A 25408-nucleotide genomic window follows, 5' to 3' on the forward strand; every position below is an offset into this window, starting at 1 on the left:
CTCGTTCCTCGCAGGACAAATAATGGTCAGAAAAATGAGCCGGAGCATTTTGTGGACTCCCTCAGACAGACCGACCGGGACAGGGTGTGATATTTGTCTCTTTGGCTGCTCAGTTTGTATTTTGAACTTCAAAAAAGGTGGAATACAGTAGCTAGAGCAGGACAGTACGTTGTGGGATTCATAACAAAAGAGAAAGGAAGGAAAGTTGATTTCTTTTTCAATTCCAGCACTTAGCTCCACCAAGTTCTCCCCTGGGGATCATTAATTTGACCCAGTCTAATTAGTTTGTTATTGCACCTTAAATGTTAGAATAGTCTAACATTACTACTGCGCTTGCTGCTGTTCGTGTTTTTGTTTGATACACTGACCTCAGGGCAGAAGAAACCCAATTAAAAAGCCACAATAATAGTTGCATGGCTGCATGGAATGTCAATTGAAGGCTGTTAATCCAAAGGCTTGAAGACGTTTGGTGAAACAGGATAGCAAGTGTGGGCGAGGACCCATTAGAAGCCTGGCTGGTTGGATTGATGGTTAGAGAAATGCTCATTGAAAATGTATGAATTGATAACTTGAAGGTTAATAGAGTGTACTGGCAAAGTCTGAAGTCAATCCGATCAATTCTCTAGGAGGAGTTTGATAAAATAGAAGGCCTGGAAATAGCAGAAATGGCGCCAAAGTTTGACATTAAATAAAAATGGCCGACTTCCTGTTCGATTTAGGATATGGCTCCAGGAGGCTTTTGTGTACATTGTGACATGATATATGTGCCTACCGATTTTCCGACTTGCCAGTGAAATGGGACACCGGGGCTGGTTTTTTTAAATGTTGTAGCCACGGACACGCCATTTGACAAAATGTGAAGATTTTCCACATTCTTAAGAAGCCAAAAATACGGGAAATTATGCCATTTTATATTAAATTTGACTGCACATGAGAAACATTTTCTGAGATCTATTTTGTACAAAAGGTAGAATTGCTTTTATCTTCTGTATTTCTCTTTATTTTGTTGCTGCTTATTTTACCTTATTTTTATTTTTCAAACAGTTTTTCTTATGCTGTTACTGAAACTGAAGAGGCGGTCCGCACAGCCTTCGAAAACACGCTCGCAACCCACAGTGAAAGAGCAACAATTTAAATCCATCAACCTGAAACGAAAACCACTTTCGTGAATCCCTGAAAACATCTTGAATGTTTTTCTTCCCGTCGACAGCTTTAGGAAAGGACCTGCTCCATTAACAATGTCGCCATATTTTATAAAAGTGTTACAGTAGCAGTAGCACTTCCTATAGCAGCGCACAATACTTCCTGGAGGGGAACCTGGTAATATATCTTCCTGCTGGGCCTTTAGTCTGAATTACAGCAGGAAAAACAAAAGGTTAATCGCATTGGGAGACTCCGCTCAGCCTCCGACCACCCAGCTTCTCTCCGTCGCTCCCTCAGTGTTTCAGTTAGAGCTGCTTTATTGGCATGAATGTTGGATGAACGGGGGGGGGCACCTTTCCAAAGCACCAATACAGATGTCCTTCTGTCCCTTTTCTGTCTGTGTTGTCTCTCCTCTTGCCTTTCTTGCTGCTCCAGTTCCCGTCACCCTCGATTTACATCGATCACGACAATATGCGTCGCAATCAGCATACGTCGAATCAAAATGTAAATGTATCACAAACGAGGCTGCTGGAAATGCATTCGCTCGTCTGCGAATCATGTATCAGAGCGTCCTCTAGTAGATGGCCAGAATCCTCTCATCCCCGACCCCCTTCTCTTCATTTCCCAGCGTGCTTAAATGCCGCCGGGTGCATTACATTGAGATTCAAGAGGTTATCTCGCAGTGGTGATGGGGATTGCAGCAGCCTAAAGGATCGCCACAGGTTAAAGTGTTTTTTTTTTTGTCGAGCGTCACGTATGGCTGAGCTTTAATGAGCACAACTCCTTTTCTCCCTCCGTCTGAACAACAACACCTCGCTACCATGGAAAATAGATTCTAAGGATGTCTTTTGTCAATCTTCTCACTGTGTGTGTGTGTGTGTGTGTGTGTGTGTGTTTTACAGGGTGGTGGGCCCCGCTGTGACCTTCAAAGTGAGCCCAAACACTCACAACGTCAGCACCACAGATGTGGCCAACGTGGCTGGTAGGTTCTCCTTGGCTGAGTAATGTTGTCTTTATACTGACAGAGGAAAAAGACAGGCCATTATCATTGGCTTTCTGCTGCACCTGAGGCCCCAGATGAACACTTTTCAAAACTCATGACTCCTCAGCAAAATGTCTGTTTGTGGGTTTTCTTTTTCCTCCCGCTGTGTATTCTGCCGTACCCACACTGGCACTTCATGGCGAGTTTTTCTATTCCTTTGTGTTCAGTTTGGTTCAGTTTGGGTTTTACGTATCTGGTATCGGCCCATTCTGAGAGGAAGCCAGCAGGATTTTCTGTTGTGTCGCAAATCTCCAATTTACAGTTGAGTGTGTGCCTAAAAGACTGAAATAAAGAGAGGAAATGTGTCGTGTTTGGGGAAATGAGTTTGTTCATTAATGGCATTGGCAAATATGAAAAGTCTGGTTTTTCTAAATGGAGACACAATGTGGCCGATCAGTGGGGATGTGCGTCTACATCAATGCAGATCGGGTACATTAAAGATACATATGAAGCAACTATCAATGTGATAAGATTCGCTCCTATTGCGAGTCAGTGCGATTGGACACGACTTGATACAACATGATACGATGAAAATGAAAACAATATGATGCCAAGCGATTCAGTATGTTAGAGATAGTTTAATTTTTATTTCTTTGGTTCTTCTTAACTTTAGTTTAGAGAGGAGGAATCAGTCTAAATATAAAATGATAGGTCACATTCATAAAAGGCATTGGGCATCTTTTAGTGAAAGACTGATTAACTGGTCGGCCGATCAATCGTGCCGATTATTTGACATTTTGAGATAATTAGCAGCGGTTGCTGTCTGTGGTCTTGAGGCCAATAAATTAAAAAATGTCTTCAGACACACGTGCTGGCAGCTTTGTCAGTGTGGCTGCTGTGGACGATGTTAGTGCTCTTGTGAGGTTTTGAGAAGGTGGAGAAAAGGTTTCGAGCGCTGTACTATAACCCTCATACATCCTGCTGTAAATGTGCCTGGATTCCTTATAGAATAGAATAATAATGATGGAAGAATTGTACATTACCTTTTTGGTTTTGATATCGGCTTTATATATTGGCCTGTTCTCTTAATATCAGAATTGGCATCGGTCGTGGAAAAACAACATATTGACCGCTAGCCTCTCAGGATTTGCATCACATTAAAGATGTTAAGATACCACATGGTCTTTAATTTCAACATGGCACTACTTGCTCTGCTAACCCTACCTACCTTCTGCTAGGCTTCAGATCTGACCTACACTGTGTTCTCCGCTCAAATTGATCCAGGTCCACAACCCCTGGTAGACCTAGTTAACTAGCAGAATCTGATTTTCAGTTATATACCACAGTTGACTGTGCTCACACATATCCCAGATTGATTGTAAGTAACTCTGAGTAACAATACATAAATCACTGCCTCTGATTTTTTGAGATTTCACTGATTGGGGAAGGTTGATCAAACAAGTGAGAGGAACTCACACAACATTTTGAATTTATTGCCCAGTTGGGGTGGAAAAGATTATCTTGAGCTTTTTGTTTGACGTGATTAACTTTGGTCTAAACCAACTAGTCTCATTTGAAAGAAGATCTCAGAGGAACTGAAATCAACTGTGTGCAACTGTAATCATGAAAACGCTAAAACTACATTTACCATATGAAAGTGGCGCTCCAGTATCAAAACAGAAAAAGGAGCAACAAAGATGGAGCAGAAACAGGAACATCACACAGGAGAATTCAGCCCAACTGCAGCAAACATTACCTTTATGAAGCATTCAGTAAGTAATCGAGACAGTGACGTGTTTCTTCATGAGTTTGTGTTACATTATTTTGTTGTATTTTTACATTTTTCATTATATACGCCAGCTGGAGTACTCCGGTAGAAGTGTGTTACATAGTAGTTAGTCTGCAAAAACAAGAACGATGATGATAAATGCAAAGCGTGACACCAGCAATGTGAAGGACAAGCTGCTCTGCTGCTCTCATCTTCCACTCTTGGTGTTCATATGGAGAAGCTAAATTCAGCAGAACGGTACATTTATGTTCTTTGTGATCAAAACCAGGACTCAAAAACCGGGACGTGCATGTAAGCTTCCTCATCGTCAGGTGTTCTGTGATTCTGTCCACCACCTTTCTTCCACTGAGGAAGGCAGTTTCTTCAGTGACTGCGTTTCAAGATCCTCAAATCAAAATGACTCAGTTGAGCTGCTCTGTCACATGAAGAGGGTCCCTGTAATAATCTCTGAGAGCAACCAGCAGTAAAGACATTGTGAAGGTATGTGGGAGTGTGTGTGTGTGTGTGTGTGTGTGTGTGTGTGCGCGCGTGTGCGCACTGGGCTACAGTGTGACTCACGGTAATGAGGCGAGGGTGTTGATGAAGTGGGGAATAAAGAGAGGAGGAATGTTTGCCATTAGCCAAGCTGTCAGTCCAGAGGGAGAGAGAGGGAGAGAGAGAGAAGGTTCCTGATATTCCCTGGGCCCAATTCCAGATCCACACACACACACACACACACACACACACACACCACACACACACACACACACACACACACACACACACCCTCCAAATAACTTACATGAGTAGCTCACTGTCTATTTTTTTCTCAACATCTCATCCCTGCTTGATAATTGCAACCCCACCTCCTCACCCACACACACACACACACACACACACACACACATAGACACACTTTGTGCTGATTATGCAACGGCATCTCTCCTGTTTTTAAGTGTTATTGTTGGCGTTCTCATTTCCCGCCCGCCGCTCCCGCTGGCTCTGCGGGGTCACGGATGAGCCTCGATTGTTATTAATGCAAACATTTGACAGAACGTGCTCAAAATGAAATATGGCGTCCTCTCCGCTAAAGTGCAATAGTGTGGGCGGGCCGTCTTTAAAGTGTCGTTTGTCATATTCAACTAGAATATCAATCCATCCCAAAGCGTACATTATCCCCCCTGGCCAGGGTTTATAGTGCTTTTCTGAAACATTAAGCTTTACACGGCCATTGTAATGGCGTCGTTTTATCATCATTTATAGGCGCTCAGCAGCGGATGGTGGAGATTGAACGTCCATCTCTTCTGTCACAAACTTGTGTGTTTTGGTGGAATGCTTTTGGCAGCTGTGTTAAAAATAATTCAGTTTTATTTGATTTAATCTCTGCGAACGCATCAGTAAGACATCAGTGTTTAAACATTGAAGTATGGACAGCGGTGGAAGGAGAATTCCTGCAGTTTGTGGTGCTGTTGAACTGAACTGAGAGGGCTTTCTAGTCACCGGGAAATTAATCATGAGACAATTGAAATAGACAACTGAGAATATTGAATAAAAGTTGAAGATATGAAATGGAAATCTGAGAATATTGACATTATATATTACATACTGTAATGGAAAATATAATAAAACTAAACTAAAACCTGTCGATGCTGCTGCTGGCTCCATCTTTTGTTTCAGATATGTTTTGTTAGTTGGTGAGGTATCTGGTGGAATCAGTCTAATGAAATAATTACTTTGTCGATTGCATTTGTCCCCAAATTATAAACCAAACTCAACCAACTTGTAAGATAGACAGTGCTACATATAGCATACAAATATTCTCTGTTTATTTATTAATGTATTAATTATCTATACGTGTGTACAGAAAGATGTTTATATTTATATTGTGTATTATTATTTTTTGTTCATACATGTCAGTATTACAAATAAAATGAGTAATGATGGCAATTAGAGCTTTGTAACATTATGTTATTGAATTGTTTCTCTCGATGCATGAGCATATGCAGCATTATACACTATAACTTATTATAGGCTTTTATCTCTATTGAAGCTTTTTACAAGCTGATCATATATTTTATATGAAAAATCTATAGCTGTCAAATAAATGCAGCGGAGTAAAAAGTATTTATTTACACTATGAACTGAAAATACTCGAGTATAGGACACTATTGGAGTAAATATATCTACGTAAATGTACTTCCTTTAATGTAACTGTAGTCTAATTTACTTATTTGATGCAGAAAACGAAGCCAGTTCTGAATCTCACAGGAGACCTCATCATCTTTCTTGCACCGGATCGATTCTGACCCCGGCCTGCGGGTGCCAAAAGGTCCGATTAACGCAGCCAGGCCGGCCAGACCCGGTGTTGCATTTTAAGAAGGCCACGTTACCACTTCTGTCACGCGCGCCCGCCCATTGTGAGCAGCTCCGAGGCCACCGGGGGCCATTGTCAAATGTGGGGGTGGATGTCAAGATGGTGGGCAGCGAGGTGGTGACCCTCATTGTCCAGCCGAGGGTGGGCGGGGGACCCAGAGGCTACTTCCAGCGGTGCGTCACGGCCGTGAGAACGGGACCCAGTGAATAGGCCGGGGGTCAGGGTCAGGACAGCGGGCAGCTCAATTAGCACTTAAAGCAGGAGGAGAGCAGCTGAGATAGCCTCGTCCCTGCGCCGGCTGTTCTTTTGACTTCTACTTTTTTATCCCACCAGCACTTGTTTTTGCATACATGCTAATCATGGCTCTCAGTGTGAGGATAGTTACTCACACATACCCAAAAGCTGTCCACTCCAGGGATTACGGACGGTTAGGACAGTTGGTCAGTTTCAGTCGGTGTGTCCTACCATCACAGTCTTTTCTCCAGTTAAACCAACCCGGCTTTGTTAGAGGCAGACAATAGCTGGTTGCTCAGTGAGTCAATGTTGCATCTGAAATTTGATTTGTGTGTTGACGTGTAAATAATTTTCTGGCTGAGAGGTCACCATCACTTTAATAAGCTAAAGAGACATTGTCCCCCCCTGAAGAGGGGACACCAGTGAATGCCTAATTAAATGCTAATTAATGGAGAAATCCTTGGAAAAGTGGCGGGAAGTTCATATCGTTCCCATCTAGTTCACATATCAATCAAACAAAAACTTCTTAAAGTCTTGTTAGTACTTTGTACATTAACGGATTTTAATTTAAATTTAAAAATACACATAAATGCTGCATTAATGTATTATACCACCATTTTGTGTGATTTGTATATTTGTATATTTTATGCACCAATGCACCAGGACACATTCCTCGTAGGTGTAAAAACCTACTTGGCAGTAAACCTAGCTCTGATTCTGATTCTGATGACTTCTATCAAATCTTTATGCGCTTTTTTCTCATTTTCATTTGCAAATGATGATGCTCCTATGTCCTGGTCCTCCGTTACCTTGTCCTTTACTTTTACACATTAAACTCTTAAATACACTGTTCTTTATGCCAGCTAAGTACTTCCTGACCAGCAGAAACATTTTTGGCTATATGAAGAGGAAGAATACAGCGGTGCTTGGTCAGTGTCTGATTTATTAAATAACAACCTTGTAACGGTAAAAGCACTGCAATGTGTCGCAGCTCGTTGAGGTGAATCCCATTAAAACATATTCTTCCTGATATCTACGGTAGTTTCTTGTTTTTCAGCTGTGTTTCAACAACAAATCCATTCTCTTGAATATAGAAACGTTTAATATTGAAACTGACTTCCCGCTCACAGTGAACAAACATCATTGCCTTTATTCTTCTTGCTCCTGTGAGGTTTTATGGCGGTTGACATCTCACAGCAGTTAAGAGTTGCATTGAAAATACAAATACTGAATATCAAATGTGGTTTATTGAACTAACCTTTACATTTCTATACAACTTATTTCTTATTATTTAGGAATTATGCATGATTGATATATTTTAAAGGAACATTTTTTGCAGTAATCCAATGTGCAGATAGGGATACACATTCCCCCATTTGATTAACACTGCTTTATGCTATCTTAATAAAGGCATGATGGCTGAAAATGTTCGGGGAATAAAGGATATATTTAAGAAGAGATGTGTGACAGGTTTATTTTAATGAACTAGAAGCCAAAGTGTCCTAACAGTAGGAGCAAGATATTAATTATAACATTCCTGTGATATGAATGTTTTAATGATTAATATAGGAGTCAGAGTCAAAGGTGAAGGATTTCTTATGGCACGACAGTTTCTTTCAATCTATGAACAACATGGAAACTTGTACACTTTGCCTACTCTACTCCGATGCTGTAAGCCAGACAGGTCTTTTGCTGCGTGTCTTTTAGATTTAAGTTTTTTAATGCTCTCCTTCAAGCGTCATATGGTGTTAGCTCTTCTCTAAATTGGTGACCTCTTTACCACATATGAGCCTAAATACAGTCTGAGATCCTCCAGTGGCTCCTTGTTAGTGATTCCCAGGTTTGTGATTAAGCACTGGAGGAGATAGTCTAAGTCTAGTATTGTTACTGATGTTTCCTCTGTGTATTCATCCATTCATTCTTATTTCTTTCTGGTCTATGCATTTTTAAATTGGATGTCTGAGTTGATTGATATCATTAGTAGGCTGTGGTAAACAAACCTTTGTCTCCAGTCATATGGACTTTCTTTGGGGTAATTCAATCAGAAGTTATTCAGCGGTTGTATTCGTAGAGGAGGAAGCGGCATCAGACTTATTTCTCACAACTGATATCTTTCTGTCACCAAGCTTCAAACCAGATCCTGATGACCGGGTGGAGGAAGGGCTTAAGTTACTTTTACAAAGGCATCAGTTGCGTCTGGGCCTTTTCTTTCCTTCCCTGGACTTCTTCTCGTCTCCTCGTTTTCTTCCGTCTGAGTGGATTAGCATAGATCTCGTACGCTGACAGGACTGACCTTCACTGCAGCTAAACACTTGTCAAAATGCCAAATGTAATTACTGAGCTCTTTAGGTCAAAGTAATGTGTTTCATCTACCTCACTTCGCCCTGTTATTGATGTGCAGGCCCTCGGACCTCAGACTGCAGTGGAGTCCCCCTTCTTCCCTCTCGCAGCACCAGCTCGCTGCACCAGCTTGTGTGTCATAACAAAGCAAGCAAATATATGCGTAATTATGTCGAAGTAATGTGGTCAAATTGTTATCTATGTGGACTAGTTTGCACGTTGCTACACCGCTAGATGTCTTTGCGTGACTTTGTCAGCCTATATGCTCTCAGATCCTGTGATTATGGACAATTTAAAGTTATCTTGCAGAGCTGCAGAGTGCTTCCCTAACACTGCCTTTCAAAGGCCATCATCATCATCATTGTCATCGCCATTACCGTTCCTCTCTAAATTGCATGCCTGGAAATTGTCAGCTCTGTTATGCTGTCTTGACATCAGCTGTCTCTCAAGGGAGCCCTTTTACTTGTCTTGAATTTACATTAAAAAACACAATTGCAATCTTTTCTGAATCTTAACTTCTCATTTAGGCGTTGAGTAAATGAGAAACGTTTGAATTGCAGTTCCTCACTTTATAATTTCTTATTGCTCAGATGTTTCTCTCAGCGATTGCAGAGAGAAATGTTTTACGGTAATATTTGACAACCTATCCATACAGACTGTCATTGGTAACACCACTGACTGATTTTGTGTCATCGCCGTCACTGCGTGGAACTCCTTTAATTGTTGCCATTGATTGGCGGAGTGATTGCATTGGAAACAGCTCTGGCATTGGGATCCATCCAGCAGTCTCTCTGTGCCCTTCAGGAGCAGGCAAATCTATTTGAGTTAACTTCATTTCAGTTCTCCTGCTAATCAGTTTTCATCGCACGCCGAAGGCTAATCGATTCTAGAAGTTTCTCTTACCTGTTGCTAAAGAAAAGAATCAAAATAGGGAGTGAGGGAGATGAGGGGTGTGCTGGTGTTTAGTGATGCAATTTGCTGTGACACCACGCCGGCGTTTTTATCTCTTCGCCTGTCGTCAAAGCAGAGCTGGAGGCGTTTTGTGAATTGCAAGATGCCTCATCCGAGCTTTAAAAGGCCTGCACGCCCCCCCGCCGATCCAGAGTCACCTGTGGTTATTTTGGTCTGACTTCAGAGAGAGCGGGGAGCTGCGCGCTGTCCTCTGGAGCTTTGCAAGCATCTGTGAGTCCTGCCGTCGAGCGAAGGGGAGGGATGGGAGGGAGGGGGTGAGGACACAGGTGTTGTGCCGAGCTCGAGTTTGCACAGCGGTGCAACGTGATCCCCGAGCCAACCGCGCAGCCGCCCTGCCAGCCACTCAGCCAAGCAGCCAAGCAGCCGGCCTGATTTCCCTGGCGCTGGCACCGGCCTGCTGGCACTGCCAACCCCTCTCTCCCACTCCCGCAGCTGGCAGGATCTCTCCGAGTTGGCCTGAGCTCCTGACGTTTGCTGCGGGGTTGGCAGACCTCTCCCAGATGGCCACCTTGTAGCGAAGCATGGCTTAGCGCTTGCATCACTTTTGCATCATTCTCCCAGCTACAGGGCTGTAGTGGAGAAGGCTTCCGTTGGTTGTGCTGCGACATTTCTGCTGTGAGAATACTGTATGTGAGAGGTGGGAGTGCTAAACTGCTGCAGCTCTCGCACTTCCCAACCATGATTTGTCATTCGTGCTGTTTGTGTAGCTGCTTTTCAGGAAACCAGTGACAGTTCTTGGACTACAAATGTCGACATAGATAATCCACACACATGAAACATACACATTCATTAGAACACTGCTTTTTAATTCATATGTGAATAGGCCCATAATAGTCCTATCTTTTTACATTCAAAATGACGGGACAGTGTCAAGGTGCCTCTTGGCTTCATATTTTATTTATAATCTAATTTAAATCCTACTGCATTACCTATAATTTATATCCCGCTAACTTTGTAATCCCAGCTGAACGGAAGAACAGACCTTGACCTCCCCAAAACTTGTTAGCACTAAGATTGAATAATTTAATATACATTTTTTAAACTGCAATGGATGGGAGTAAAATCATCTCATAAAATGTTCTTAATATCCTCAGATTTAATGACCATGTCTGTCTGATGACTGCTCCTAATTATCACATTTTCATCTCACTGTTTTTTTAAGCTTCCTTGCTGGCACAAAATATGACATATGGTACCTGTAATATCATCAAAGTACAGTTATTCAAATATTAAAAGAGACTGTTTCATGGCATCAGAGAGCATGGAGGTACTGAGGAGTACTGTTTTCTCTCAGTGGCGACAGAGAGGCCAACTTCTGTTCCAAGCTCTCATCTCCTTTCAACATTTAAACCTTGTTAACCTTTTAAAAGGAATTTCTTACTATATTTTGCAGATTGGTGGTGATGTAAAAAATAAATACAATCGTAAGTTCTTCTTTTTAAATACTGCTTCACTACCAATATCCCTACACCAAATACTGTGACTTTAAAACTAAATATCCATATAACTGTTGTGTTTCTGCAGACTGTGATTTGTAAGCAGTGCTGTCCCAGTCCTTCTACTGCCAAGCTCATTAAATGTGCAGAGATTTGTCCTGGGAACACTGGTGCAAAAACAGCTTAGAGTTTCACAAAAATGCATCAGTCTGCATAAATAAAGTGTAAAAATGACTGTGAACTAGAAATACTGTATCGTTGTGCAGCTGGAATGCTACATAATTATTGCCGAAGAGTCGTTTATGCGAACACGGCAGCCATGTGGCAAAGCATGGATTCATTTGATGTGCACCAGTTGATGCAGTACGCTTCAAACAGGTGGAAGAAGTAAGTAGTCGGAATTTCCAGGTGAAAGCTCAGTAGAGTGGATGTGATAAAGTTGCAGCTTTTCTGGAGGGTTGACACTCTGACCCCCAATTGGCAGGATAAATCTGGGTGTGTAAAGTGAGAGGCAGCTTGCCCCTCCCTCATTACCACATCTGAGGTGCCCTTGACCGAGGCCCTTAACCCCAACTGTTCCAGTGCTGCTCAGTGGCCAGGAGACTGCTTCCAGGTGTGAGTGTGATCAGGGCTTCCTCTCAGTGAATAAATAAAGGTTAAAAGAAGAGAACAAAATAGGATGTGTGTCAGTTGTGTGTAACACTTCATCAGTAGCAATAAGATATGCTAGCATGCTATGAGTGAATCACCAAAACCACTTCTACCCCAACATGTCCTCAGTCACGACCTCCATCTGTGACATCTCAAGAAACAAACCACAGGCTGTCCACGATGGAGAGATACTCCTCTGAACAATATATAGTGCGACCTGTACGTGCCGTGATAAATACAGTTGGTAATTTAAACCATTTTTCACCAGGACTTTACTAAAACGGAAAAGATTCAGGTACGTTTTTCAGTGATATTGCCCAGTCCTATGTCATCATTTCAGAGGTAAATCCAAAGAGTTACATTTTGCTTTAACAAGAATCCACACATAAAGGTGATTAAACCAGAAATGTAGGATGAATGCACCTAAACTAATGTTAATTTCCACAGTTGATTTGCAATATTCATATGCGAGTCCTTGCACATTAGGTGGTGGTGTACAATTTGTGATGTGTACTCATTGTTTATTGTTTATTGGTTACTATGGCAGCAGCTGCTCCTTCTGGTGTCTGTTATTGTGGGTTGTGCAGTGGCTTCCGTTAAAAAATCGACACGAAGAGTAAAGCTCTGTAGATGTTGCTTCACATTTACAGGGTTCAAAGCTAATGTGATAGCTTCCTCTGTTTGGACTGTCCGGCTCTACATTCCTTCAAAGATCAGCAATCAGTCAAGTTGAGTTATCCTTTGTTGATCCTTATAGGGATTTTCATCCTTGGCGTTTGACTCATCAGTGCTACGAACAGTGGGCGGCCACCGTGCCGCTCCCATGGACCAACTCCAGAGCTGAGCTAGTTGTACCTTGGTCGAGGGCACTGATTGGATGATTAACCTAGCATACACGTTTTTGATGGTGGAGGAAACCTACGCAGACACGGGGAGAACATGCAAGACTCCACACAGAAATCGAACCCAGGACCTTCTTGCTGTGAGGCGACAGCACTAACGACAGAGCTATCGTGCTACATTTGTTTGTCAGCATTCAGCAACACTTCCAACCAACTAATCACGCCGACTTAATTGAGTTGAGTCCAGGCTGCAGTTTGCCCACCTGAGCATTTACCATGACATCACTAATACAAAACAAAACACCCTCCGTCTCTGTGGCGGTAAACATCTCCCTCTCGGCAGGAGGCCGGTTATTTTCCTCGCCGTTTGACTGCAGCTCCGACTTTCAGGACGGCCGTGTCCTCTGCTGCAGTTATTACAGACTCCTGACCGAAGCCGCCTGTTGCTCTCTCTCTCTCAGCGGCCCGAGGAGGCCGCCTGGACCCGGCGACTCATTTTTAGCCGTCTTCAAGATGCCTGATGAGATGTAGAGCCAGACAGCTGGATTGATTGGCCCCTCTTGAGCGCACAGGCCTTGATTACAACTGCACTCAAGTACCCCCCCTCCTCCCCCTCCCCTTGATTTCTCTCTCCCAGTCTGCTTCTCATACTCTGTCTCCCTCCTCTCAGCCTCCCTCTCTCTCCCTTTTCTCATGATTTCTTTTTTTCCCCCCACAAAGAGAGAGGGTGGATAAGGAGAGACTGCCTAGGAGAGAATAGAAAAGAGCAGAATGACTAACGAAGATTTGGCTTTGCGTGGTTCTCTGTCTGCACTGGAAAGTAGAACAGGGCGAGGATGGAGCCGCCTATTAAGGACCGGTTTGAGATGAATTTGGAATCACGCTTTGATGTGAGAGAATTAGATCAATATTTTAAGAACTGAGCTGGGATAGAGCTGATAGTTTACAGAATCTGTCACAGGCGGATATTTAGTTTGAATTTGGGCATGCACATCCTGTCTGTCCTGTAAATGAGAAATCTCTCCCTCCTATAAACAGCCTCGTGCAGTATTGTCAGTACAGAAAGAGTGTTAAAGAGATTATTCAGGCTCTGCATATTTCTCCAGTACAAATAGTTTATGGTGGGTGGGAGTATTTTAGTGTTTTGGCAGTAATCTAATCCTTTCCTTTAAATAGAATCATAAGACCTTTAAAGGGTCAGGTCACCCGAATAATACCCATATTTTACCTCTAGTATCTAACCATGAGGATCATTTTGGTTTTGCAGGTTTTGCGACATCCATCTCAGATTTCTGCTGCAACCTGACTACAGTTTATGTATTGTATTTTATTAGTGGTGCTCACAGCTTTGAAAGATCACATTGAAAAAATGTACAGCTATGGCACCACAGTTTCATCATCTGAAGTGTTTTTGAAGATGACCTGTGGCTCTACCCAGATACAACTGTTTCAGGGTTTTTGCTTTTTTCGCAAATTCAAAATGATAGAAACTGCACAGAGAGAGAAGAATCTGTGACAATGACAAATTGAAACCCCAAGAGGCCAACACAAAGCCAACGCAATCTCTCCCTACAACTGGGATGTGGTGTTCTTGTTTCTGACTATCTGCACACTTCTGTTTATTCTACCTCTGCCCTTAGGGATTAAACTGCAACTCCTTTTTCTCCTTCATGGCAATACCTGTCTCATGTGATGTCTTTAGATGGATGAAAGGTATAGTGGGCTAATACTGTTCTTTTCTTAAAGGATAAATCCGGTGATATTCCCAATGATAAATTGATGCCACTACCTTTTTACCTGTACCCAAAGCCTGATAAATCAATTAAAAAACATCAGTAAGCCACACGGTTGCACTGTTTGCTTCAGTCCAACATGCACAAACCAAGTGGCAACCTGTGTGGCTTCCAAATGAAGCCAGATGAAAGTTACAAAAATTGCAGTTCCTCTAACAGCCACTAGAGGCTGGCTTCAGCAGTGGTTCAATCTCCATAAGACCCCATGTTAAAATGCACAACTTAACACCAGAAATATATATAGAATATATATATAATAACATGTTTACAGCCTGGTTTTGGTCTCTGTAACTAATTTCTCTGTTCACGACAACTTTACAGGGGGTACATTTAAATATAATTCACCTGTTTCAGTAACGTAACCAGGTTTCATTCGGGTTCGAGTCAGGACTGCCAAGATGGCGACAGTGAGAGCCGACCACACTGAGCTTCACAACGGCTCTTCAGAAACCTCTGGGTGACGTCACAGACACTATATGTCCTTTTCTGATTATAGAGTCTATGACACCGACCTGCTGACGAGTAAACTCACTAGAGCAGAAAAATCAGTATTATTCCATGGCTGAAAATAGTCCCCACAAAATGACTCCTATTTGAGTAATGTTTGCTGAAAACTACACTAGCCTTTTAGGAAGTTACAAACTGTTTAAAAAAACCTATATATTTGGGAGCGATAAGTTTACCACTTCAGTAGAAACCAATGGGCTTGGGGGTGAGAGCCACAGAGAGGGTCAGAAAGTATTGAAAGAAAAAATAATAAATTGTTTTAGTCTTTGCATGGGATTTGTTGACAATAACAAAACATAGAAATCTTATGCTATAAATGTTTTTATTAGTATTGGAGTATTGGAGGTTCCTCCCTTACCACTGCATTGGAAAACAGTCTGGAAAAGACACAAACATGGAATACTTGTATCTTTTTTAGATGGTTTTAGCCAAACTCACCCAAACGGGTGGGTTTGTACATGGGTTAATATTCTGGTCCAAGTATCACATCTCACATACCTTGACTAGTATTGGATGGATTGCTGTGAAACATAGTTATTCGTGGTCCCTAGAAGATGGACTATGTCCAGCAGGTCAAAAATATTTACTTCTTTAAAACTTCAGTTTATGATACAACACCTTTAACACCAACGATTTAATGCAAAAGCTCCTGTTTAAATCCTACTGCAGCATCTATTTTTGATGACGGAGAAAGACAGAAATCACCCAACACAAACTACAGCTGAAATATTGAATTTGCAGGCGATAACTGATACTGTCAGAGGACCTCCACATTCACCTTAATTCAGGAGGTACAGTGAAAATATTTACTTTACCAATAACAGAAACAGATTTGAATTGGATTAAGATCTTCAATGATGTCTGTAAATATTTAAACCTCTGGATGTCCTCAGATAACATTAGTCCTCTGTGAGCAGGACATACAGTCGTGTATATGATTAATCAATATATTCATGCGGCAGTCTGACCAAGATTAATAGTTTTTAGGTTTAAACAGTGCATCTGGTTCTGTAGATTTTGTATTTTAGATCAGAGATTAAAAATGAGTTATTTTATCTGCGTGGGACAAGGGTTTGTCTGCGGCGTTTAACACTGACGGACGTTTGTCGACGCAAGACTCACGTTCGTCCCTCGCACAAGTGGAGAACACTGTTCTTTTATATCTTCTTTTTTAAGGGTGTGTACCCCCAAGTTGAAATGTCCCTCACCGTTGCCGGCTGTGTCTGTCTACTGCACCGTGTTTCATGTAGAGGAGAAGTGAGAGACAAAGGCAGTCGAGAGCTTCAAAGGCTGCGGGTGACATTTAGCGCTCAGTATCTTCAAAGACCAGGCCCTCTTTTGTAGTTCTTCTTTTTGTGTATAATTAATGTAGCCCTTCCTACGGATTTCTCTTTTCTTTTTTCTTTCTTTTTACCTCCTTTTTGGAGCTGGATTAGAACAGCAGATTAAGGAAGTGCACCTTAATTTTCAATTTGCATTCTGTGGACTTCAAACTGCAGCGCTGCTGACGAGATTGTTCCAACTGAGTGTGTCTTGGCTGGGGTGTGCAGTCAATGTGGTCATACCATCAAAGATTGTTTTGTAACTGGACAGTTTCAGGGTTAATGCAACAAGGAGGTGTGTGCTTTCTAAAGAGAACAATGAACCTTTATACAGAGAAACTTAAGGCATTTGATTGACAATACGTGCCCCCAAAGAATGTACATAAAGAAATACATCTCAGGCTGCATGTCTATGTTACTGTAGTCATATTTTGTAAGAGCAGGTATCAGTTATTATACAACTTGTTTATATTAAGACCATTTATTTTTGTTCATTTGTATATGTACTGTACTTTGAAGACGTGCTCAACAGTGACATTTGACTAGTTAAGCTTAAATTTTCATGAGCAATTCTGTTCAAATGGAAATACTACTTTAATATTTGAAAAAGAGCTAGTGGCTAAACTTCAGATGTTTGTGGTGCCTTAATGCGACAAAATGCTACACCGACAAACAAATTCAGTAATATCTGAATATATAAAGAGCACAGCAGCCAACTATTTATCTTAAAGAGTAACAACACCTAGCCAGCAATGCCGTTAAAACATAAGTTTGTTAACCAGTTAGATATATTGACCATAGAAGCTTCTTCTGCGGCTTGATTCTTATTTTTTGCATGTTAATATATGATTGTGTCATCAGCATACATCTGAGAAGTTACAGCAGGTGGACAAACTTCAGATAGGTCATTAATATACAGACTAAATAACAGAGGACCCAAAGTCTATCCGTGAGGTACACCAACATAATTATCATTACATAACCATTTTTGAGGTTTTATGGTCGACGTAACCACATTGTTTTCTATCTGTTCTATCTTCTATTACTTTATCAATTTGATTAGATTAGGTGAAAAATTTAACTTTAATAGCTTGGGAAGTAGACCCTGTACTGTATCAATGGCTTTCTTCAAATCAAAGAAGACAACCCCTACTACAAGTCCCTGGTCCAATTTTGCCTTAATGTTTTTCAAAACCCAAATTGCAGTGAGACAGATGTAGCATTTAAATGAGATATCTGTTCAGAGAGCATTTTTTCTGATAATTTTGAATCTTTTAAGTAACGTACATAACCACTACTAAACCTAACCAAACTACGACTGTTTCACAACATTAACCTCTTTAACCGGATGTTGCATATTTATTATTTCTAAATTGACCGCAAAACTCTGCCTGTCAAATTTTGAAGACCATTGAACAAGCGAGTTGGGATTGAGAACGTATTATCACTACAGTCTACGTAGCAGGTAGCAACAACTCTGTCCCAGTCTTTGCAGTACAGCACTTCAACACTGCATCACATCGATGCCGAGTGTGACCTGCAGTGACTTGAAACTTGAAACCCATAATGACCGACGCAGCAGAACTTTCCTTCACAAAAGATTTAGTTTGTTGCACACTAACAAATATTTTTTAAATACATTCCAAATCCTGAGAATTACCGTTTGGAACTTGCGTTTCTGCCTCTATGGTCTTGGGCTCATGTTTGAGACAATTTTACTTTGGCTGAGAGAGAGAGTGAAAATCAGATAAAAAATGAAGCACATGGCAGCTTTAAAGAACTTAGTCCAAATCTGTTGTTTGCCCAAAATAAGTTCTACAGTGTTACCATACCAGTTTGAGTGCTCAGCTAGCTCTCTCATTTCAGCTGACTCATACTGAAAATGGGCTTTGCTAAAACCTGATGAACTCTGGGTAAATGCATCAACTAAATGTCTGTAATGTAACGTGACCTCCTGTCCTCTTCACGATAAACTATGAATATTAATCAAACATAAAATCAACCAGAATTGCCCTCTCAGTATTTTTCCGAGGCGTCTATCTCTATATCTGTTGTAGACGTACCTGTTTTGCCACAGAGCTGAAGAATGACCCATGGTGTACATTTCCGTGCTCATTTCATGTTAATGTTCAGAGTATTTCCCTGCTGAAAAGGGCAAGTACAGATCTGTCAGGAAAATTGAGAAGGTTGCGTTCGCCTGTCAGGGTGATGGGAAGGAATTAATTATGTATCATAGTTTAAATTTGTCACAGTGTTGTAATTCTTGGCCAAAACTGATAAAACACCTGAAGCTGAAACGATATTTGTTCTACAGTGAGGTGTCCATCATTTGAATGAAATGACACCCCAACAGTTAGAGCATAATTAACCAAATATTGGTGCTGTAGAGGGTAATAGTTCCTACCTTTCAAGTCTTTTTGCTTTGCAAAATGTTAATGGAGTAATAACTCTGCGGAAGTTAAAGGGACATTACACCCAAAATCTGTCTTTTTCAAATGAAATACTCACCTCTGTAGTTTGTAAAACGTACTTTCCTTAACTTCTTTAACTGTTCATCATCAAAATGTGGCAAAAATGATTTCATGTCACAGTGACAAACTCCAATAATGATCACATTTTAATGGAAGCTCAATATATTTGGCCCTATTTTGGCACAAGCATTTAGAACAAACTGGAGAAAGGCTTTAAACTGAAACTGCTCTTTCACAACAGTTTTCTGTTTTCTGCACAGCTACCTTTCAGCCTACAATGAGAGAGAGTGTTGGTTGTGTCCCTGTAAACAAGTATTTGGTGATATGAGAGTCAAAAAGAAAGAAAAGATAATGTGGTTAAAAGGTTCCTGCAGCATGTTGAAATATAGTCATTTAAATACTTTTAGGAGTATCATATGTAACCTGGGCATCTGAAAAATGTCACATTTCGATCAGTTTTAGTCCATTTTTAACTTTTCACTTTCACAAACCGTCATTTTAAAGGATGTTTATAGATCCTAATAGATAGTTATTGAAGACGTTGTACTTATCTTAAAGGAACAGTGTAGTAAAATCATAAAAACAGGAATTTATATTCACTGTTTTAATGTTCCCAAAAATATGAAAACACTTTTTGGAAGATTACCTTTCTACTCAGATACTAAGTAATTTAAATGAATGTATAGCTGAACGTTGTTTTCACTGTATGTACTGTATTACACATTTATCACTCTTGTACACGCCGTCACATACGTGTACCGTGAAGTAACTCTGAAAGTAATCGTGCATGTTAAAACTGATTCTTATTTAATATGTAAAAGAAAAAGGCTGCTTTTGTTAGAGAAACTAGCGCTCCAATGAACACAGCAGACTGATTTGCATCTCTTAAATTACATTTCTGACATGCAGCTTCCTGCAGTAAAGTCAACAATGTAATAGACCGGCAAAGGTCAGGGTGCTAACTTGCCTAGAAAGTGGCAGGTGGAGGGTGGTGGTAGGGGGAGGAGGAGGTTTGATGTCGGGAATATTGCTGTCCAAACACTTTGTCTAATTCTACTTGTCAACACCCAGGTGAGAAAATCAGTGCGACGGTAATAAGATTGAGGAAAGTGTTGCATTAGCACCTTGAAGTGTAAATAGCTTCTTATATTGCCTATTAGACCTAGATAACCTGGCAAGGTGGAGGGTGATGGGGCTGTTGTGTGCATGTGTGGGTGGGTTGGGTAAGGGTGGGGGGGAATTCACAGAAAAGCATATTAGCTGTGTCAAAACAGTCAGAAAAAAACCACCAACTCCAGAGAATATAATTAGGAAGCTTTTTTCTATCCCTCTTTCTGTTTCTGTTTTAATCTGCTATTGATGAAAGACGGGTTATTTGTTTCTTCAGCTGCATACTCTGTGCAATATCCTGTCGCTCTGGCTGCCTGCTAAAAGAAATATCTGCCATCCCTCCCCCTCCCCTCCCTGTCCTCTCCTCTCTTCTCCTCTGGGTTTTGCATTATAAAGAGATTTCATCTCATCCACCTTTAGCCAGGTTTTGCCTTTGATATTATTTATTAGTGCCGGTATTGAACAGTTCACGGAGCTAGCACCTTGAATGGGCCCCCTCGTCGTCTTCTTCCCACAATCAATACTGTTCCACATTACATATACATCAGCTCAGAGTGCAATATCGCTCGCTCTCAACCTGCGGCCTAATTAAAAAGATAAGCGGCTTCGTTTGAAGCTCGCTTTAATAGGCCGCTGCCTTGTTTCTAGGCGTGAATATTGAATAGAATCATGACTTTGCTGGAGATTCAGTTCATTTTGTATAGATTACTCTGACACGAGGGAGGGTTTGAATTTCTGGATGCTGTCAGGAAAAGATCACATGGAGTCACTCAGGTTGGTTATATTGCTTCACTGTGTGTGTTACCTGCAATGTGACGCAAAATCAGAGTGTGTTGGGGACTCCTGTGTGATCTCAGGCTCCAATTGTGATTGTAAAGAAACTACAAGAAATGCATTTTTACACTGTACTTCATCAACTATAGGTAATATAATCATTTTAATTGTTTTATAGTGTTTTATCAGTGAGGCTTTAGGGACTATACATTCACATACAACTTATTAGCTTTGGCTAATACTGATGCCTCTATATGACCTCCATAAACACCATATTCTTAATGCCTGCTCTGGGTCGGTTTCGGTCGGATTCCCCTTGAAATCAATGAAACAAGGCGGTGGAAACTCTGCTGCTTTTGTCCACAGGGGCCGCCAGGATCAACAAATAATGAAAGATTCTTTTGGGGTCTTTAGCAAGTCAACACTTGAATGATGAGACATTTTCCTTTTGTCCAAACCCTCAGGTCATAACAAGATACCTCAAAAAGTAGCATGCCAATATTAGCATCGTAAGTTAGTAGTTTCCCGCCCACCCACTGTATCAACATTGTACATCAGTTTCAAGATTAACTGTGCCACACTAGCAGTGGTTCAGTCTTTAAAGTGACTGTGAGGTAGGTGAGGAACAGAGTCTGAATGATCCCGGTTATTCATTCCCACTCCCAACAGGATCAGAACCAACTGTTAATACTTATGCTAGTAGGTATAGTTGCCACAGTAACCGCCACACATCATTTAATAATCTATACTGCCAGCATTTTCCTTTTCTCTCTTGAGCAATTAGTGAAGAGCAATATCCCCGGCAGCAATTCAAATTACGCAGATTGACAATTAATTATGTGTGAGCTTATTAACGATATCTATAATGATCGATCCCAGTCTCATTTGAGCTGTCTGGTTTCATAGAGCTATAAGTGGACAAGGGGAATAACATAAATGAACCAATGAACAACAACATTGCTTATTCCTTTCTCATACACATCATGGCGTCTGTATTGTCCATTGAGTTTCTGTTAGTCTGGCGGGCTGCTGTCCTTCACTATAGCTGATGTTCATAACAGAGGTCAGAGTCAGTGTAGACTGAATGGATCGACACTGATCGCTGGTTAGAAACACAGCGGAGAGAAACTATAGGAAGTTAATGGTTTCAATAAAACAGCCTGTGAATTGGAGACATGATTCACACTTCCTGCGTCCTTAGTGGGCGTGGTCGCCTTTCAACCCTGATTGGGTTGCGCTTATATGGTGTTATCTGTAGATAACAAACTTTAATATAACTTATAACTTACAAGAAGAAGATGATGATGATATACTTTATTAATCCCCAATGGGGAAATTCTTTTTCGTTTCTTACTTACTTGAACCTGATGACTCTCTGAACCATCTGTGCCAACAGGGAGATGCCAGATTGTGTTGCTGAGACAGCGACTGGTCTCATAAACAAAGTTAATTGTCTACAGATTTGTCTGTCTAACAAAGGCCATTTCAGTGTGAGAATGTTCAGAAGATACGAGGCTTGTGATGAAAAAATGGGTCCAATATTCACTTCAGTAACTATGGGCTCACAATCTGTGCTCACGTTCACTTCTACCATTGGAGCGAATGGTCTCAGAACCTGCTGCTAATCTCCCAAAGGGGCGAGACCCACGTGACTCCTAAAGGAACCGTCTCCTTTCTGAACCCCAACAGGGCTGCAAGCATGGCTGTCGACTTTTATATTCGTTCATTTTTAAATTTAACTTGATATGTCTGTCACACAAAGTCGCCTACTTTTATTAAAAAAAGGGCGAGAAAGGGCCACTAAATTTCAAAATAGCCTGTTTAATCATAAACAATTTTCAGGACTTTTATTAAAATCAAATCCATTAAAAGTGTGATGGATTGAAGGATATGAATAGGTGGCCGTGTAGGTGGGTGACTCAGTCTGTCTGCCAGTTCAACCATTCTCTTTTGATGAAAGCTTTAACTGTCATAAAAACACCAGCCTCAACTCACATTGATGGATGGCAGATTTTAAATGCTAATGTTGTGAGTTGGATACCCAGCCTTCCTCAGGTGCTCTGCTTCTGTTACCCAACTTCTCCCTGGACTGGCCTTCATGTGGCCTCCAAAGAGGAAGAGGAGTAGAAGAGGAGTTAATTAAATTGTAAAGCTGATAAAAGAAATTTGATTTTGTCTGAACTAAAGAAATCCGAGGATTCTTCTTAGAGGTAGATGAAGTGTTAGATATGACGTTATGGGCTTTGTGACTAAATGAGAGTTTTGTTGGCATTTTATCACCAACTTCAGGAGATTAATGGACACTTTATTTCTTTTTTATGGATCAGAGTGAGTCGGGGTGGGGCAGCAGTGAGGAAGGAAAGAGCAGAGGGATGGCAAATCTGGATGTCTGTCAGCAGAAACTGTGGTTTCTCCACTGTGTTTTGGTCTCAGTGGGATTTAAACCAGCAGCCTCGATGGTTTAACTGTGCTTCACATGTAATCTCACACTGATCTGATTGCAGTCCAACAGCAGTGCGGAAGAAAAATAGAACTCATTCTCCAGGCAAAAAACTCCATACGATATCAGCTGGAGTAAGTGTGTGTGTGTGTGTGTGAGACAGATATTTGGATCCACCACCGAAGCCACATTCCTCCAGACGCGTGGCCAGGCCATCGCATCCCTGACTACCAGCTGCTGAGAAAGAGAGAACGGCCTGACGCGCACACACAGGAGTGCACATAAACACACACGGGCACACACATTTTCACCACTCCCATTACGGCTTCCTGTCTTTTCACCAGCCCAGTGCACACACACACCCACACACACACACACACACACACACACGCACACACACTCTCTCGCTCGCGCCACTGCCTGCTGGCATGGGACCAAGTCCTGCATAATGGCTCTGCCAAGGCAGATATGTTCACCAGTTAACTGGCTGCTGCCATCACCAGCCGCCTCCAACAGCAACACACACACACACACAGACACACACACACTCTCTCACACACACACACACACACACACACGCATGCATAGAGAGATTGCCTCTGCTATAACTGGGACTTGAGTTTGAATCAAACACATTGTCTTGTCACATATTTAACAAAGAGTGCAAACCTCCAACAGTGCTGTGCCGTTCTTCAGCCTGCAGCGCTGCATTCGTCAGTCGTCATTGGTTTTTATTCTATACGTGTTTGATTTTTGTCCAAATGATGAACGACGTTTGCAGCACATGTGGAAATCAGCTGTCAGAGCCTAGACTGCGTCTCGCCCCCAGACAAGTTCAGCCAATCGAATGCTTCAGCTTTTGGTTAGGGTTAGGAGAGAGAGAGATAGAGAGAGTTTGAAATTCTGAAGGAGCTTTTGACGAACTGTTACATATTCCCATTTCCTCCAGTGTCCATATTGAACCACACTGACTGCCGCAGTGGTGAGACAGGTGTGTTCAAGAAGAGAAGATGTGGGAGGAGTGTGAGCAAAACCAGGATTAGGCTCTGATCAATAACTGTGAGAGTTTTATGGCTCAAAAGGACAGAGCTGGATTTCCAAAGTGTTTATCTGACTTTAAACTTTTTGAGGCAAATGTATTGATCTCTCGTATAAGCATCTTCTTCCAGTCTTCCTCAGTGTGATGACCAGCTTCTGGCTCTGCCTCTGAGGGTCATCACAACTCTCAATTTCGCTTTTGTCACATGGCGGACAACATATCATTTGACCTTGTTTTGAGTACATATATTTGGTGTTTGCCTTTAGGTTAGTGGTTGAGGTAAGGATTAGTTCATCCTAGAAGAGGAAGAGGAGACAGTTCTTATCAGAAAAACTACAGCAGAGGTTGCTTGTTCAAACACTAACAACAACCCTTTCCTTATCTCGCATTGTGCAAATAACTGTTCTCTTTCTGACAAAGAAGAGCAGTGATCAGATTTTAAAACGACATGTTTTCGTTCAGTGGCAAAGGTGGACCTTTTATGGAAGTCTTATCTAACAGACAAAGATCACGATTCACGTCCTGTCTCCTCTTGCCCGTGAATCTTTTTTTATTCTTGACCAAGAAGTTTTAATTGCCTAAACTTAACCAGACTTCAGAAAACCCACGAGTAACTTTTGGATCTGTCATATGGGTCTTTTTGACAAATTCAATTCAATTCAATTCAATTGTATTTATATAGCGCCAATTCATAACAGAAGTTATCTCAGGACACTTTTCAAATAGAGCAGGTCTAGACCGAACTCTTTGAAACATTATTTACAGAGACCCAACAGTACCACCATGAGCAAGCACTTGGCGACAAGGGCAAGGAAAAACTGCCTGTTAAAAGGCAGAAACCTAGGACAGATCCTTCGGCTCTAGGTGGGTGGTCGTCTGCCTCGACCAGTTGGGGTGAGAGAGAGACCTGTCCAGTCATTTGGGTATGTGATCCTGTTGCAACGGAAGATTTCTGTGCAGCCTGGGAGGCGAAATTCCCCCAGCAACATCCACTAGCTTTTTATAGTTTCCTAAAGCCTCTATTTGTGGCCAAAATGTACAAGCCAAATGACCCGACTGTAAAGAATACATTTAGAGTTATCAGGTTGAGTTATCTTCCTCATTGCAGATGTGATGCTGACACCTCTGACACTGCTGACATAAATGTATCCTGATATAAATGTAAACTTGCATTGTTTGCACAAGTTGTTGCACAGGTCACATTGATATT

General features: G+C 41.5%; 1 protein-coding gene across 1 annotated transcript in view; it reads left to right on the top strand.

Annotated features, from left to right (window-relative positions):
- The window catches only part of LOC127353100 (receptor-type tyrosine-protein phosphatase N2), a 223353-nt gene that overhangs the window by 79608 nt on the left and 118337 nt on the right, over window positions 1-25408 (top strand). Inside the window, exon 11 of the mRNA XM_051382123.1 lies at window positions 2046-2125. Within this exon, the coding sequence (XP_051238083.1) occupies window positions 2046-2125 (80 nt within the window). The remainder of the gene's footprint in view (window positions 1-2045; window positions 2126-25408) is intronic.

Source organism: Dicentrarchus labrax, unplaced genomic scaffold (genome assembly GCF_905237075.1).
Source record: "Dicentrarchus labrax unplaced genomic scaffold, dlabrax2021, whole genome shotgun sequence".
Taxonomy (NCBI): domain Eukaryota; kingdom Metazoa; phylum Chordata; class Actinopteri; family Moronidae; genus Dicentrarchus; species Dicentrarchus labrax.